The sequence below is a fragment of the Podarcis gaigeae genome, assembly GCF_964106915.1.
Source record: "Podarcis gaigeae genome assembly, chromosome: 3".
Taxonomy (NCBI): domain Eukaryota; kingdom Metazoa; phylum Chordata; class Lepidosauria; order Squamata; family Lacertidae; genus Podarcis; species Podarcis gaigeae.
In genome coordinates, this window is record NC_139680.1 from 32340876 (window position 1) to 32358257 (window position 17382).

At 42.5% G+C, this 17382-nt stretch overlaps 1 protein-coding gene across 1 annotated transcript in view; it reads left to right on the forward strand.

The window, feature by feature from the left end:
- Positions 1–17382, forward strand: part of LRRC1 (leucine rich repeat containing 1) — a 63046-nt gene that overhangs the window by 14058 nt on the left and 31606 nt on the right. Inside the window, exons 2-4 of the mRNA XM_083730460.1 lie at positions 4807–4924; positions 13087–13165; positions 15834–15923. Of these exons, the coding sequence (XP_083586586.1) occupies positions 4807–4924; positions 13087–13165; positions 15834–15923 (287 nt within the window). The remainder of the gene's footprint in view (positions 1–4806; positions 4925–13086; positions 13166–15833; positions 15924–17382) is intronic.

Sequence of the window (17382 nt, forward strand, 5' to 3'; positions counted from 1 at the left end):
AACTAAAGGCTAGGTTGCTTGTTGTTGTCAAATGAGCCTCACCTACTTGGCTAATGACCAACGATGCACCAGCAGATAATCTCAGTGATTTTGTTAGAGAGTGTGTGCAGAGGGTGAGTAAGTGATCCTTGCAGGGTGACCCTGTGCATCCTTTCTTAATGCACCACAGCAGCAGATTTGTGTTGTGTGGCTGGAAGAATCCTAGGCACCTTGAAAATTGCTCCTGGTGCTTGAGGAATTTGAAATATTTTCCCTTGATTCTGTGCTGGGCTGCCTCCTAAAACAGCAACTCCACTCCCCGCCAGGTTGGTGTTTGGATGTTTTGTATGGGGTTTGGTCCCATTTATGTTAAACAACAAAAACAAAGGGCTGTTCCTGTTTCTGTGACTACATCTTTTAAATGGATGGATGTCCAATACAAATTGTGGGAGGGAGGGGCAAATGCTCATCTTTTTCAGTTCTCAGCTATTGGTTAAAAGCACATGCACTCATTAAAACTGAGGTCACTTAAAAGCGGGTGACAGATCTGGTTCTCCTTCTTCAAGAAAACTGCTGCATTAATCACAGAGGTGTGACGGAATATATTCTTAGCTATATCACATAGCTGCACCATATGCACCATAACCACTAACCCTGGAAACCCCAACATCACACTCAAAACCTCCCTTGGCACCTGCCAAAATCTTCTGTCCCAGTTTCTTAAAATCATTGCTTTTTGGCTTGCAAGGGTTACCTGCTTTTGTCTGTCCTTTTGGTTGGAGGTGGGTGTTTTGCCTGTTTGTGGGGTTGGTTCTGAGCACCGCCAGTTTTTCTTCTGTGAAATGGGTATTTGTGGTGCCCGCAACAGTTTCTAAAATTTCCAGATGTTTCCCTTGGCTCTAAAAGGGGTGTGTGCATGTGTTAGGAAACCTCTGCCCTGATCTACCTACTGGGCCTTAGCAAATGGAGGAAAACAGTCACAAATTACTAACACTATACTTGCGTGCAGTGTAACCACTACATCTTTAGACTGAATAAGGGAAGCTTTCAATCATTGCTGTAACATTTTATAAGATGCATCCATTGCCCACAGGCACATGGGTGTAAGTACATTTTTAAAAGTCCTAAGCAATAATTACAAAAAAGGCTAAAACCACAAATCACCTACGTACAGTTGAGCACTCATTTCAGTAATGGGTAGTGGTACAAAGTTTTGAAGCTGAATTATATTCTAGGTTGGAGCAGCCCAGAGGTTCAATGAAATGGCAGAGGATGCTATGAGAATGCCATGCCAAGTGTTCTGAAAAAGTGGGTCCTGTCTCCGGGAGTCCTTTGGGATCATATTCAGGGTGGAGTGGGAGAAGGAAAAAGGAGGAAGAAAGTGCAGTGAGATTCCCTTCCTTTTTTTGTTTTGATTTGAATCACCACATGAATTTCTATAAAAACAGTCTTCTTGATTAAAAGCTGTTTGCACACAATGAGTAAGATATTGCATACCTATTCTGTCCACAAGCTGAGGAGGATTGCTAGTGTGAGGGAGACTTCTCAGAATAATAATAATAAATTTTATTTATATCCCGCCCTCCCCAGCCGAAGCTGGGCTCAGAGCGGCTAACAACAAAGAAGTTTGTTCATGTAAGACTTCCTCATGTAACGTGTGTGGGATGCAATATTTGAATAGGTTGTTGTGTACAGAATGCAGGTTTGACTAGCCCAAGTGGTATCCCAAGTAAAATTCAGGTGTCAGCAGTGTGATCCAAACCTATACACACCAGATTCTTATGCATGCACACCATACTGAAGTTACTGTATATAGCTTGTGGCTTTTGTAAGCAGCATGCTGGGAGGAAAGACAAAGTCAGGTGGTGGTAGCTTCCACTTACTGGAGGTTACTGGTTTATGGCTTTGCCTGTTCATCTCATCTGACGACTTGAGAGCTCTTGATATCATTTCTGCAAGGTGGTGGTGGTGGTGGTAGGAAGAGGGAAGATAAACAAAATAAATGTCTGGTGTTAACGTGCCATTTCACATTATGGATTTTTAAGTTGTGCTTTTAAAAAATTATGCAAATTGGTTGCCGTTCTTGTGCACAGAACATATTTCCTGGATCATCCTAAGTTGCTCCTAAGTTCCTCATTCTCCTTGTCTCTTTCGGTCAGGCTGCTTCCAAACTAGCTTTGACTTTACAAATGTTGACCTTTTTTTTGCTAAGTCTACTGCAGACAGCTTGGGGTCAGCACAAAGTACTAATCACAGGAGGCTTATAAGCAAAACATTTCATTGCATGCCACATAGAAACCTTAAAATGGGCAGTGTATGGTACCAGCAAATTTCTAATACTTCTATTGTATGTGGGTGTCAGAATCACTACATATATTCACTGTTCAATAATATAACAAAACAAATGATGTGGAAGTAGTACATTTTAGTACCTTCCTTTTCCAAACATCAGTTTGGATGCAAGTTCCCCTGATTTACAATATCCTTCTAAATATTTAGAATTTGTATCACTTAATTCAAAACCTGAGTGCTCCATTCAGCTTAATTAAAAACTGTCCACAATATTTGCATATTTTTGGGTGGTGGTGGGAGGCACACTTTCTATTCTGCTACTTTTAATAATATCAAAACACACTTGGGTTAAAGCAGGTAAGGTTTGGCATGTGGAGGAAGAAGCAAGGAAGAGTGTTTTCTTATCTCTTCAGCAACGGCAAACACATCAAGTTGTAAGTTTGCCCCTAAGGGATACAGAATCTTTTGATCCTTATCTCCAGGAATCCCCAAAATGCACCCTTCTGATTTGCAACACAGTGTTGTCGACTCTACTTTAAAAATTAACATAATATATGTGTTTAAACAATTTTCTTTCCTCTAGCGCAGATCTGTCCAGCCTGTGGGCCCATCAAGCTGAACGCAGCACATTAGCTTGCCTCTTGCCTGCCAGCACAGCTGTTTTTGCAACAAAGAAAAGATTTATTAAGCCACCCCACAGCTTGTGATCTACTCTGGTGTGTCACAAACTGTGCAGATGTGCTCTAGATTTATATGACAGGAATGAAATATGCTTGTACCTTTTTCTTCCACCACCTTGTTAGAAAAAATGCTTTCTTCTCCTTCCTGGTGCCTGAATTCCTCTGGAGAATTGTGATGAGCTCCTATGCATTTACAATGGAATTCCCATCCATTTCAATGAATGGTATGGTTTTGTGCTTGTACAGTTGTACCTCTGGTTACAGACGCTTCAGGTTACAGACTCCGCTAACCCAGAAATAGTACCTCAGGTTAAGAACTTTGCTTCAGGATGAGAACAGAAATTGTGCAGCAGTGGCAGTGGGAAGCCCTCAGGTTAAGAACAGTTTCAGGTTAAGAATGGACCTCCAGAACGAATTAAGTTCTTAACCCGAGGTACCACAGTAAAGGGAAATGTATGCAGAACCACTTCTCTCCAGCTGAATAGACATGTGTGCACTTACACTGCTCCAGAACTAATTATTTATTTATTATTTATTTATTAGATTTATGTACCATCCATCATAAGCTCTCAGGGCAGTCCACAGAATAAAACAAGTAAATAAGTAAAATGAAACTGCAAAACAATAACCCCCCTCCCACAGGCACATTAAAGAAAGGCTGCAGAATATTAATCAGCCAATATTAATTAATTAGATGAATGTCCAACTATGTGGAATGCTGGAAGTCATCCTGTGTGCCTTACTGTTGCAGCAAGCTGGGGTGAAAAAAAGGACAATCTAGCCACGAAATTCTGACCCCATTTGAATAAATTAAAACAAGGCAGCAGCACCCTTTACGTGACAATTGTATGCTACCACTGCACAGTTTGTAATACCCAGTTGGAATAAAAAAGGAGTGAATTTGTTCAGATATACTGGTTATGAGGACAGAGCACTGTTATATAGTGATATAAGCAACTTAGCTTGCAGAAATAGGCAACCTGACCAAGGGAGTGCCTGCCTGGGAGTGCCTGGGGATTAGGAGAGTGAGAGCCTTATCGTTGGTTGTGCAGTGGTAAACATGAAACGTGTTGGGAGGAAGGGCTGATGCAAACAATTTTTGTGCTCTCCTCCATTCATTCAATTGATGTGATTTAGAAAGTTAGAATAGTCTTTGGGTGACAAGACAAAGTCTTTGTTGCTGTTGTTTAGTCGTTCAGTCGTGTCCGACTCTTCATGACCCCATGGACCAGAGCACGCCAGGCACCCCTGTCTTCCACTGCCTCCCGCAGTGTGGTCAGACTCATGCTGGTAGCTTCGAGAACACTGTCCAACCATCTCGTCCTCTGTCGTCGCCTTCTCCTTGTGCCCTCCATCTTTCCCAACATCAGGGTCTTTTCCAGGGAGTCTTCTCTTCTCATGAGGTGGCCAAAGTACTGGAGCCTCAGCTTCAGGATCTGTCCTTCCAGTGAGCACTCAGGGCTGATTTCCTTAAATCTGGTAAATTAAGTAATGAAATCTTCATTGCGAGTAATTGAAAAGATGCTTCGGATGAATTCACTGTGATCACAATTATATATTTAACACTATTTCAGGCAAGGGGAATTTTAGCGGCAAAGAAACACCATCAATGTTGGCCAAATTGGCTCACATGTTAATGCTGTCATTCAGACTTGACCCCATGCATGCGTACTCACAGGGGATATTCCATACTGGGCAGTCTCTGTCAAAGAGTGAGACTTAAAGTGTCACTAACTAGGGAACATTAAATGGTCTTTGCTATACCGCCTGGGATTATTTTTTAATGGACTACTAACATGACTACCTGCAGTTTTTGTATACGCACTTAACAATGGATAATTATTTTCTCTTTCAGCCTTTCTTTCAGCTTGTAAAGTTACGAAAACTCGGGCTTAGTGATAATGAAATTCAGCGGCTTCCTCCAGAGATAGCAAACTTTATGCAGCTGGTAGAACTTGATCTGTCTCGAAATGGTAAGCCTGATTATATGAATACATACATGTTCTATATGGAATAGTTTTAAGGATTGTTCATGGCGAGTCAAGTTTAAGTACCTCAACACAGAACTGTTTAGCCAAATCGAACTGCATTTACTCTCTCCCTACTTGGAAAAGTCATGGGTTGCATGTTTGCATCCCGCCCCCACCCCAATTGAAACCCACACTGGTGAAGGGCTAAACCAGCACATAGGCTCTAAGCATTAGTCTTGTTTCCTTCCTAACATGTTGGCTTACATGCATCTTCACATTTCCAGTATCGAGTAATAAGGTTTCCTTCCTGGGTGATGAAATAGACTAGACTACAGGTGGGCAACCTGTGGTCCACACAGGCCTTTTCTGAAGCCCACCATGGAATACCCATCCTACTGCCACTCCTGAATGTGTTGTGCTTCCCTCAGCCTGTCCAACAACTGCTTGCCAGACTGCTGGGAGCCAAATTTGCATGTGCCAGAAGGTGCATGGCAGTGGAGTGCAGTGAAATTTTTCATAGGGGAACAATTAGGGCCAGAGGCACTAGCTTGCAAGGGCCGTTGGGGGTGTCAGTGTCATGAATATGATGTGATGCATCTCCAGGTCTCTGGCAGGATCCTGGAGCTCTTCTGCTTCCTTCTAAAAGTTGGATGGGCTTTGGGAAGGTGGCAGGACAGATCTCGGACCCATCAGAACCTCGCACCTCCCTCCGTAAGCTAGGCAGAAGCTTCCCAGGCTTTGGGAAGGGGGCACCAGGGGAACATATAGGGCACTACTCTAGTTCCCTTAGTCCAATGACTGCAAAGCTTTTAATATTTGATGAATTATTGTATTTTAATATTTTGCTGGAAGCCACCCAGAGTGGCTGGGGAAACCCAGCCAGATGGGCGGGGTGTTGTTGTTCTTGTTCTTGTTCTTGTTATTCCACTGGTACATGGGATATACTCCCCCTTTTCACCTTGCTCCCCATCTCTCTGCCCATTTCACACATCTCTGCTTCCCAGTCTTTGGGGAGAACTGAGAAGCTAGGCAGGGACAGAGAGGTGCATGATGGGATTGCTGAAATCCCCCCCCCATGCCTCTGGGCCATAAAGGTTGCCCGCACCTTGTCTAGACGTTCTATTGATTGCACTGAGGCCCCTTGAAACTGCCTCTTTGAGCTGCCTCACTTGTCACTGTGGCATGTAGAGGTTTTGCCACTTCCTGTGGGAGACCAGCTGCTAGGAGGCTGAAGTGCCAGAATAATGGGGAACTTTCATGTGATGCCCAAATACAATGCCTTGATTGTTCTGTGTGCTATGGTAGATAAGAAAAAGGCAAACCATTATGGGAATGGTAGTTTTAAGCTGTCTCCATGAAGCATATAGTGCAGACAAGCCTATAGTATCAACATTTTGGCATTGGGGAGTAGTGTTCTAGCTGGAAAAATAACCTGGGTGGAACATTATTGGGTTGAAGGTGCCAAGTATCTGACAGTGGCGAAGATTACCTTCATTGAGATACTCCAGCAGAGTGCAGTACCTTTTTAAAAAAATAAAAATCTGCTGTTGAAACTACATAACATGTTTCCAGTATCTGTTTTTGTAAAGACTTTGTCAAGAGAAGTTTGACATTTGCAGAGGTCTGTCTTATGAAAAAATATTAAAATTTGTATGGAGAGGCATCACTCACATGCTCAAAGGGTATGGATAGACAGAATGATTGAAATTAGCAGTCTGAAGAGAGGCTGCCATGAGAGAAAGGAAAGAGGCATGGTAATAGTATTCTCTGTAACTGGTATAAACACAGCTAAGGAACATAGCTGTGGATCAGGAAGTCCCTGTTCTAAAATCTGAATCTATTATTAACTCGCTAAATGACTTTAGGCAATATGGAGGATAATAGTACTGGCTTAGGGTGGGGAACTAGATCCTAATTTTCCCTGCCCTTCTTGGGCCAAGTTAGACAGGTGAGCTGTTGGGTGATCATTTGCTAGTATAGGACTTGCAGAGCATTGCACAAGATGGAGCTTTGTAAGGGGCTTCTAAAGACCTGACAATTAGGAAAAAGCATTTCAGCTTAGCCATGTTTTTACCTGCCCAGCAGATGATGGTGGGTGGCCATGGCTTGACTTGAAATGGACTTGCGAGCCAAGTGGGGAGGCCATGTGTGTGTGTCTCACTGGGCCTGTTGGGTTATTGTACCCCTATTGAGTTACTGTATGATTTACAGCAAGATAATGGAAGTGAAGCACTTTGGATGTGTAAAAAAGCTCAAGTCAAATGACAACATTGCAATTGCTACTATTCTTTTGTTAGTTCCACATAGGTATTAGGCTGTCACATTGCAGGGGTCCCTTCCTTGAGTCTGGCAGAATAAGTCAAAAGATTCTAAGCCTGCATGTTCAGAGGACCATTCTGTAAGGGTCTCTCCAAACTTCAATCTCGAGCTAAGTCAAGCTAGCTGGAGACAGCTGCCACACCCCTCCTGGCAAAACAAAATAGGTCTGGTTTCTTTCTTGTTCTTGGCAGCTTACTGCTGCTGCTTAGGGAAGCAGTGGCAAAAGCAGGGGTTGTACATGCAAGAGCAGCAAGGCCTCAGACCTTGGAAAAACCTAATTATGGGGAAACAGAAGCCGCTGTTTCGATTCTTGGCTGTGCCCCAGTATCTCCAAAACAACTTCTTCCTTACTATTAAGTGTCTGTAAGGTTTAAGGATGTGTGTTATTCTTTTTCAGTGTTGTCCTTTATGCTTGGAGTTTTAAAGTGTTTGTCTAGCCTATCTCTCCCAGAGCCCATATTGCAGCAGTTTTAGGTTGTTTTTTTTATTTATAGGATTATTTAAAGGCCACCCTTCTGAGCACAGCTCACCCAAACAGACTTCCATCTCATGAAAACAACACTAGAATGTGTCCCTCCCACTCCATAGATGTTGGGTTGCCCATTTGATCATCCCAATGTCTACTTTCATTGTCCCCTCTCTTCCAAAGTGTTTACATCAAGGTGGGAAGCCAGTCACAAGCACTATGTTGGGGCTTTAAAGGCCTGAAACTGAGTGTCCTGTCTATTGTGAACAGAGTGATACCTATCTCCTAAAAAGTTGAACCTATTGCTTTCCCAAGCACTATTTGTCTTTCAGTATTCTTGGTGTTTTGCTGCAGAGTAATAAGGAGTGAGTTCAAGAAAAGCTGAGTGAGCAGCTAGGATAGACTACTTTTTGTTGAGCATTTGCTATATTCCACACTCTCACTGTAAGACTTTCCCATTGCTAAGTGACTCTTTGATACTGTCATACTGGAATCATTGGCTGTTTCTAAATTACCTGTCTTTTTAAAGCATCCTGGTTTGTTGACACAAAGTTTCTGGGGCACTTATGCAATATCCACCGTTTGCTGAGCATTCATTCTGATTTGTTTATGGGGAGGTTATACAAAGTCACATGAAACACTTGTTATCCTATGATTTCTAGTGTTTTCCCCCGGGACTTTCCAATTTTTATTTTTGGAAGTTGCTTTGTTGTGTATCGTGGATTTGCTGGTATGTGGTTGACGCCTACTGCAAAATAACAACAGTCTAGAAGTGACCTTCAATGAGCCATCACAAACTCAGTCACTTTTATTTTCTAATTAAGTGAGACTGCTGTTGTGTGTGTAAGGATTGTAGTAGTATATTTCTTAACAGGTCAACTCCACAGCTGAAGTGTGATGGAGTAAATGTTGATTTATAGGTTTACTGTTCAATGTAAATATAAAGGATGAAGAAGTAGGTAATGAGGATTAATTATTTCCTGCACCTCCCACTTTTTAAAAAACCCTGAAAAAAAAAATCTTCCTTTACAGGTTTCTCAGGTAGCATTATGACATATTTCATGCAAGGGTGTGGTATGAAAGTTAGCTATATTTGTTAATAGTGAACTACTTTTAAAATATGCAAATATTTACACACATTTGCAAACAACTAGAGGAGTAACTGAAATGTTCATGTTCTAAGTTCAACACCTGGTAGAATGGCTAACATTATCTCTTCCATCTAGCTTTATTGATTTAGAGTTTGTTGACTTACTTTCATTGTTCTTAGAGCTTGTGTTTTCTGTTTTTATTATGCACACTCTTTTGATGGTTTTCCCCCCTGTGAAGTGGCCTATAAATTTGTTGCTTAAAATAAATTTATCGGGACTGCCACAACATCTATATATCCTGAAGAACAGGGTTGGAGAATTTCTGACCGATGAGCCAGACGTGGCCATCTCTGCCTTGGATTCAGCTACACTTTTCCTTCCTCAGCCCAACTCCCATGCACCAATTAAGCTTAGAATACAGGACCCCATTTATGCAAACAGGGACCATTTTATCTAAACCTAATTGCCCTAGGATGGCAGTGATGATTTTCAGGGTGGCAGCCAAAGGGGAGAGAGGAGGGTTAAGCCTTCCCTGCACACAGTGGTCCCCTCTGAAGATTCCCCCCGTTAGATATGTAGGAAAAGGTTGCATTTTTGCCAATGGAGGTTTTCATGCTGAATCCCCTTTCCCAACCAAGTAGGCTGGGGGGGGGAGTGTGGGTGAGAGGAGGAGGGATGGTGCGGGCAGGGGAAGAAGAGAGAAAGAGAGAGAGAGAGAGAGAGAGAGAGAGAGAGAGAGAGGACTTGGCAGTGGATGAGTGGTATGTGTGAATGTAGCAACGTGTGTGTGTATGTGTGTGTGAGAGAGAGAGGGGGGGCATTAGCTAAAGTGGTACCTCAGGTTAAGAACAGAACGAATTAAGTTCCTAACCCAAGGTACCACTGTAGATGAATGTGGCGTATGTATGAAATCATATGAGAAGGAGACAATGAGTGGGGCGACTTTGAGTCCACACACTTGTGGCTTTGGCTGATTCATCCATCTAAAATTGTAGAACTTGGAAGTTGTTTGGAAGTGGTGCAATGCAGCTTAGGAAGGGCATTTGGGGAGGTGGTACTCATACAGGGCACCTAAGCTGGGTTAGTTTTTTTGTACGGTTACCTATGCTGTTAGTTTTTTCCTAAGCCCGTAAAGCCCATACACCTTTCTCCTCTGAAATACATAGCCTAATAATGATAGCTTGGCAGGGTCTGCAGGTTTTTTGTAATTTTTTTTGTTTTAAATTGCTCTCATTTGTCCTTAATGTAAACGCGGTAAGTCTTCATGATCCATCATTATGTAATTTCGCTGTACAAATAAGCCAACATTTTAAGCGCAGTTTCAAACTTCTGCCGGAGCAGAGTGGCTGTGCAGAGAAAAGAAAACTTCAGCCTCTGCTTATAGGAACCTCACGGGAGGGAGGGAGGGAGGGAGGGAGGGGGTGAAGAATATGAAGCACAATGCATCTCTGTGCACACAGCCATATTTACACACCCCCCCCCCCCGTGCCTCCTTCCTTGCCTCAGTGCCTCAACTCATAATGTCTACCATTTCACTTGCAGTGATTAAAGCAAAGTTATATCAAATTCGGTAGCATTTTAGTGAAGCAGTGTAAATAACTAGTATTACATTATGTTCCTAATTAAACTTCTACACTTCTTTAAGATTAGACTTTAATATCAGCTGTGGATGCAATTCATATTTGAAGCTGTGGCAGCAAATAATGAGAAGACAACCGTGCCTAGAAAATAGAAAAAGGCATAAACTTAGGCCTTGCCTGCTGTACACCCACCCCTATACAGTGATACTTCTGGTTACGTACTTAATTCATTCTGGAGGTCCGTTCTTAACCCGAAGCACCACTTTAGCTAAGGGGGCCTCCTGCTGCTGCCGCGCTGCCGGAGCACGATTTCTGTTCTCATCCTGAAGCAAAGTTCTTAACCTGAGGTACTATTTCTGGCTTAGCGGAGTCTGTAACCTGAAGCGTATGTAACCCGAGGTACCACTGTACCATTTTAACAGTGATGGTTAAAATGGCACATTGACTCTTGGCAACTGTTGTTCAAGGGTGATGGAAACTGTAACTCTTTGAGGTGTCTCTTAACACCCCTTAACAAGCTACAGTTGTCAGGATTCTTTAAGGGGAAACCGTGACTATTAAAGCAGTACAAGAGCGCTTCGAACATATGGTGTGCATGTGACTTTATATGCAGAAGGCTGCTCGCTTGGTTTTCTCGCTTCAGCTGGCCTAACATTCACTGACAATGTGCCTGTTTGCGCTGTCCTGTGTCACAGAGTTTATATAGCCTTGTTGTTCAGCAGTGTCTGTGTACTGACTGTTTGCCAGAGCATCTGTATGTCACATGTTTATAGAGCAGCATTCATTGGTCTTCAGGGTTGGATATTCCAGGGGATTTGAACTGGTTAACAATGAGTGTTAGAAATTAATCTTCATATTTAGCTATCACGCAGGCACAAAACTTAATATAAGTCAGACTAAACATTCAGGGGAAAAAACCTATCTGACCATAAGAGCTGTTTGGCAGTGGAACAGACTCCCACAAGAGGTGGTGGACTCTCCTTCCTTGGAGATTTTTAAGCAGAGGTTGGATGGCCATCTGTCATGGATGCTTTAGCTGGGATTCCTGCATTGCAGGGGGTTGGGCTAGATGACCCTGGGGGTCCCTTCCAGCTTTGTAGTTCTATGTTTTTTCCTGCTTCAGCAATATTTCATGATGTTCCTATCATCTGCTACTTCTGGTTGGTTGGGGGAGTGTGTGTGCGTGTGTAGATTGATATTGTCCTGCCCTGCTTTTATTGTCCAGTGTATTTTATTTTGCAATTAAATTATAATGGCAATCTAGAATATATACAGCTCCACCTTTTTAAAGCTTGTTGAGAATCTACTTGCCCTTTGCCTCACATTCCACCTCCAAGGAATCTTCTGTGGTGTCCCTGAGCGCATATTGACTTTTCTTTTGAGGTCTGTGTCAGAAACTGACTTGGTTCTTCATGGCTGTGATTATGCTGCATTCCTCTTTACAAGCTACTAAAACAGTCAGAGGCTTGTTTTCCTTTTCACCTACAGTATGTGTGTCTGTGTTTTAAAAAGAACGGGAATTGCATGCAACTTTAGCTGTGTTTAATGCTGCCAAGGAAAGAGAAAAGGGTGATGTAAAACACAATGCTAGTGGAGCCATAACGGCTTGTTCATTTTGGATTCCACTGAAATCCCTAAATGATAGGTCTATATATAAATGCAAACCAATATCTATCATTGCTTTTAGAAAGATATCTACCAGACAGTATCTTACAAAGTTGCATTGCATTGTAGGATCTAAAATGCACTGAAGGTGGTATTTGCTCATTGCTCAGAGCAGACCCATTGAAAATAATGGTCAGACTCTCCTCCCTGAAAGAGAGGGGAGTGGTTGTGGGCGGGAGCCTGAACACCGCCCCTAGCAGGGGGCGTAGCCCCCTGCCTCCAGCTCACCTGGCTGGCGCTCACGCCCCCCCCGGTGGCCGTCCAATCAGGTGCCATGGGGGGGGGCGTGTCCAGCAGCCTTGATGCTGCAGCGTCAGCCTCTCCCCGGCCTCATTTCTCTTCGTCGTCCTGTGCGAGTCACCCACCCTCCACTCCCATTGAGTTAGGGCTTAGGTCATTGGACTTGCTATGGACCTTAGGTTGGTCGCCCCGGTTGCACGGGGGGCCTGGTAGGAGTTTTTCCATTTGGCATTAGGCTTTTTGGTTTTTTCGCCTACCTCGTAGCAATCGTCACAACTTTTGTGGTATTGGTGGGTAGGTTAGGCATTGGAATAATGTGCTGTGGTGTGTCGAAGTGCTAGGTGTGGCCATCGCCTATGCCTTCAATGTTTAGGGGTATTCCGTTAAAGGAATCTGGCGGTCGTGTATTCTGTCCGATGCCTGCTTGGCGGGAGGCCATGGCACGACCCTCGGTGACAGCAGGGGTGAGCCTATAGTTGGATTAGCATCAACAGGTGATGAACTCCTGGTGAATAAACCCACTTGTTCCGCGATCCAATGCCTAAGCCAATACCTTTTCATTGCTGTAATCAATAAAGTTGTGGCCTTTTCTAGCCCATTAACCTTATATCACGTGTCCCTGTGTCTTCTTTTCACATCGCGGTGGTCGGGTCCTCGAACCACAACTAACTTAGTCATGTTCATTCATTTCACTGGGTTTGCTCTAAGTAAAGCTGAGTTGAATACCATTCTTTGATTTTGAAACAGAGATGGTATGGTAGATTCTTGGTTGCTGTTTCTTACTCTTTGTTTTCTCCCTTGCAGATATTCCTGAAATCCCTGAAAGCATTTCCTTCTGCAAATCGTTACAGGTAGCAGACTTCAGTGGGAACCCACTCACCAGGTAACCTTCATAAAAAGGAATGAATGGTAAAGTTGCAAAAAGTGTTCAGGTCTTAGAAGTGTTGTGTGTAAAGGTAATCTTCTATTTGGCTTGAACTTGGCAGTTTTCTGTTGTGCCCTTCCTCTGCAGGAGCCCATGGTGGCATAAAAAGATCAAAAAATAAAATAATAAAACTTGAGGGCAGAATCCAACACATTGCTAAATAGAAGCATGCATGTGGGCAACAAGATTCACTTGCAATATGGGACTTGCACTCCTCTCTTCCTCTCACACCTTCCTCAAACCTGTTCTGGGGTTCCACTAACTTCCTGATTGAAATAGACTTAGTGGGGTAAAAGGGGTTGAAGTCCTGTTGTGCAAGTGGATCTCATTCTGCATACAAAACTGCTTTGTTGAATCCCTTCAAAGGTAGCTCTATGTGGGGCTACCTTTGAAGGTGACCCGGAAACCATAACTAATCCAGAATGCGGCAGCTAGACTGGTGACTGGGAGCAGCCGCCGAGACCATATAACACAGGTCTTGAAAGACCTACACTGGCTCCCAGTATGTTTCCGAGCACAATTCAAAGTGTTGGTGCTGACCTTTAAAGCCCTAAATTGCCTCGGTTCAGTATACCTGAAGGAGCGTCTCCACCTCCATGGTTCTGCCCGGAAACTGAGGTCCAGCTCCGAGGGCCTTCTGGCGGTTCCCTCACTGCGAGAAGCAAAGCTACAGGGAACCAGGCCTTCTCGGTAGTGGCACCCGCCCTGTGGAACGCCCTCCCACCAGATGTCAAAGAGAAAAATAACTACTAAACTTTTAGAAGACATCTGAAGGTGGCCCTGTTTAGGGAAGCTTTTAATGTTTAATAGGTTATTGTATTTTAGTGTTTTGTTGGAAGCCGCCCAGAGTGGCTGGGGAAACCCAGCCAGATGGGCGGGGTATAAAGAATAAATAATTATAATTATTATTATAATTATTATTATTATAATTATTATTATTATTATTATTATTATTATTATTATTATTATTGAAAAATATGAAATAAAAGTGGATGGACCACTTTTTGAAACCCTTCTTGAAACAATGACTGCTACTTTAAAAACAGAATTGATGGAAGGCCAGTGAAAAATTCGACATTCCTGTGCTGCTTAATGCAATCTCTTTTTGTGGCAGTGAACTGTTGGTGTGTGTATTGGCAACTGCGTTTCTTTTGTCTGTGCCAAAGACCTGCATCCCACAGAATAATATGGAACACTGAATCAGATGAGCTTACACAGAAAAGAATTGCGGGGAGGGAATGTGAGAAGCCGCTCGAGAACTATTAATGATTTGTGAGACTGCTCAGGCATGTGGGCACACACCACCTCTAAACCGAGGCCATTATTTTTATAAGACTGCAGCAGCTGGTGGAAATTAATGGCTGAGCATGATGCATAAATGCTGAAGGAAAGTGGACAGATTTCTTCAGGAACCTCTGTGCTACTTTTTGCATGGCGTAGTGTGCTTCATCACAGGATGCAAAATACGGGCACCTCATGACAATTATGAATGGCTGCTGTTTTTCTCAGCAGAATGCAAGCAATTATATATGTCTGGGGGGATGTCTGCTTTGTGCATTTTATCAAGGAAAAATGGCAGTTTAAATGTGCAGCACGTGCTGCTCAGAACGATGCAACGATGCAAGGGATTAATATTTGTTACCTGTTCCAGAATACAAAATCTCAAATGAGAATGGGGCAAGCTGATCATATTCTGCCTTGGGTGGTCCATTCTGCTGCCTCATTGCTTTTTCAGCCCCTGAATGTTTGCACATTACGATTGAGGCAAGCAGTGCAGCCTTAGTTAAGCTGCAATACTTCCTATTCTGTTTATCGATCCCATCAACAACTAACTGCTTCCTGTTTAACACACAACATACATTTAGACAAGAACAGAGGCTGTTTATCACCTCCTAAGGGGCTAATTATTTACATGGAGAAAGTGATGTTAATCTTTCTTTCACTGCAATTAAGCCTTGATTGAACTAGAGGATCATGAGAGATGATATCTAATCTGCAGCAGATTCTTGTATTGAAATGAGCTCCTGTGAATGACAGCCATCTTCCTCACATGCAGGGCTAAGAAAAGAAGACACAGCAGCTGATTGATGTTTGCCTTTTGTCAGTCTAGTTGGATTCAGTGTTGTGGCTCTGTTCCACTTTAATGAACTATTGATTTGTTTTTTTAAAAAAAACAGCATGTGCTGTGTGCCTTGTTGCAGGCCAAGCTGCCTGGTAGTAAAGAGAGAGAAGGCTTTATTTTTTTCCTCTTTGTCCTTGAGAAAACAGTTGTATGATGAAAGCAATCCAAAGGAGGTGGTGGGAAGAAAGGCCTTTCCAACAACAACACATTGGAGAAGAAAATATATGTTCACACACACACACACACACACACACACACACACGATTAACTAAACTGAACCACTTAGCACAATTTAGATGATTTACTTTTTCCATTTGTGTTTGGACCAACTGGCATTTTGGTTTTAAGGATTGCACTGGAAGAATAGCAGAGCAAAGTTCAACTCCTAGCTGCTGCAATGTAAACCATGCAGTGCTTCTCCATGGCAAGATGCTGAGGAGAGAGAGGGGGGGGGGAATGTCCTTTTCTGTTGTCCTTGGCTGATCTGTACTTTCCTTTTTCTAGGTTGCCTGAAAGCTTTCCTGAGCTGCAGAATCTAACATGTCTTTCTGTAAATGATATCTCTCTACAAGCATTACCTGATAACATTGGAAAGTAAGTCCATTTTAAAATAATAAAAAAAATTGCTGCCTGAAATTTGTCAATGGTGGATTTTGTGCATAAGCCTAAATACCTGTGAACATGGTATAGAAAACTGGTTGGTTTTTCCTCAGGATATTTTGCAAGTATCTTTTAGGTCATCTAGAGCTGGAGTAGCATGGCTATCAGGTAAGCTGGCAAGTCTCCAGTTCAAATTAGCATCCCACCATCAATTCATTAATGGCTTTTATCCCTTATTTTAATGCAGAATTCTCCTCTTGTATGAAGAAAGTCTTCTCTCTCTCTCTCTCAATATATGTGTACAAATACAACACTTCAGGCTGGAAGAATGCCTTGTATAAAAACTCACCTAAAATTCATAACATTCAACATCTCATGGAGATAGCGTCCCAGTTCAGACAAAATGAATGCTCATGATGATTTAGATTAATGAACTTTCTTCTCTTCTTCCATAGTTTTCTGCTACATCCAAACATGGGAAGCTGTTATAACTGCATTTGGTTCAGGCTAATCAAACTGTGGTTTCAGATTCTGGTTGATTAACTGCCTAGAACAAAGCAGTTTCCAATATTTGAATGTAATGGAAAACTATCTAAATCTGTTATCGGAAGCTTTACCGATGCAACCTGCTGGGAGAGCAGAGTTGAAGACCACCTTGTTCCAACAGGCTTTTGGGAATTGACTGCTTTAAATGAAAGGGCAACTGCTGTGCTGTTTTTATTGCAATTATGTTTTAAACAGCTTTTATGTATGTATATAGTTTTTATTCTATCAAATTTTAATTGCCTTTTGATGCTTGTTTCTTCTATGTTTCTTTCTTTTTAATGTGTAAACCATCTTGAGTCCCGTCAGGCAGAAAGACAGGGTATAAATAAATATATAAGAACTCTATATAATAGTTCATAACTAAGCAATGCTTAGTTGATCACTTTTATGTGGACACTAGTATCCTAAAGTCTTTGAACAGTCTTGAAAATACGAAGTTCCATATCTTAAAAGCAGAATATGTTTCAAAAAAGTTTCCCCTAGATTTATATAAAACTGCCCAATAACTTGTTTTTCTGGGTGGCCAACCATATAAAATACCACAAGACATTTAAAAAACCTTTCATAAAATAAAAGCATTTAGCAGAGGGTTTCCCAAACTTGGGTCTCTAGCTGTTTTTGGACTACAATTCCCATCTTCCCTGACTAGCTAGAGATGGTGGGAGTTGTAGTCCAAAACCAGGTGGAGATGCAAGTTTGGGAAATCCCGATCTAGCACAATTCAGGATTCTACTATCCCATTTCCTGGGCCTTTTGATCGTCACTTGACATCCTCCTCCACTTGCCCCTCTTAGGGAAGTTTAGAGGGTGGGGACAAGGGGAGAGGACCTTATCAGTTGTGGCTTCTTACTTGTTGAATGTTCCTCCTCAGTTAGATCTGCCTGGGACCATCATTAACATTCATTTG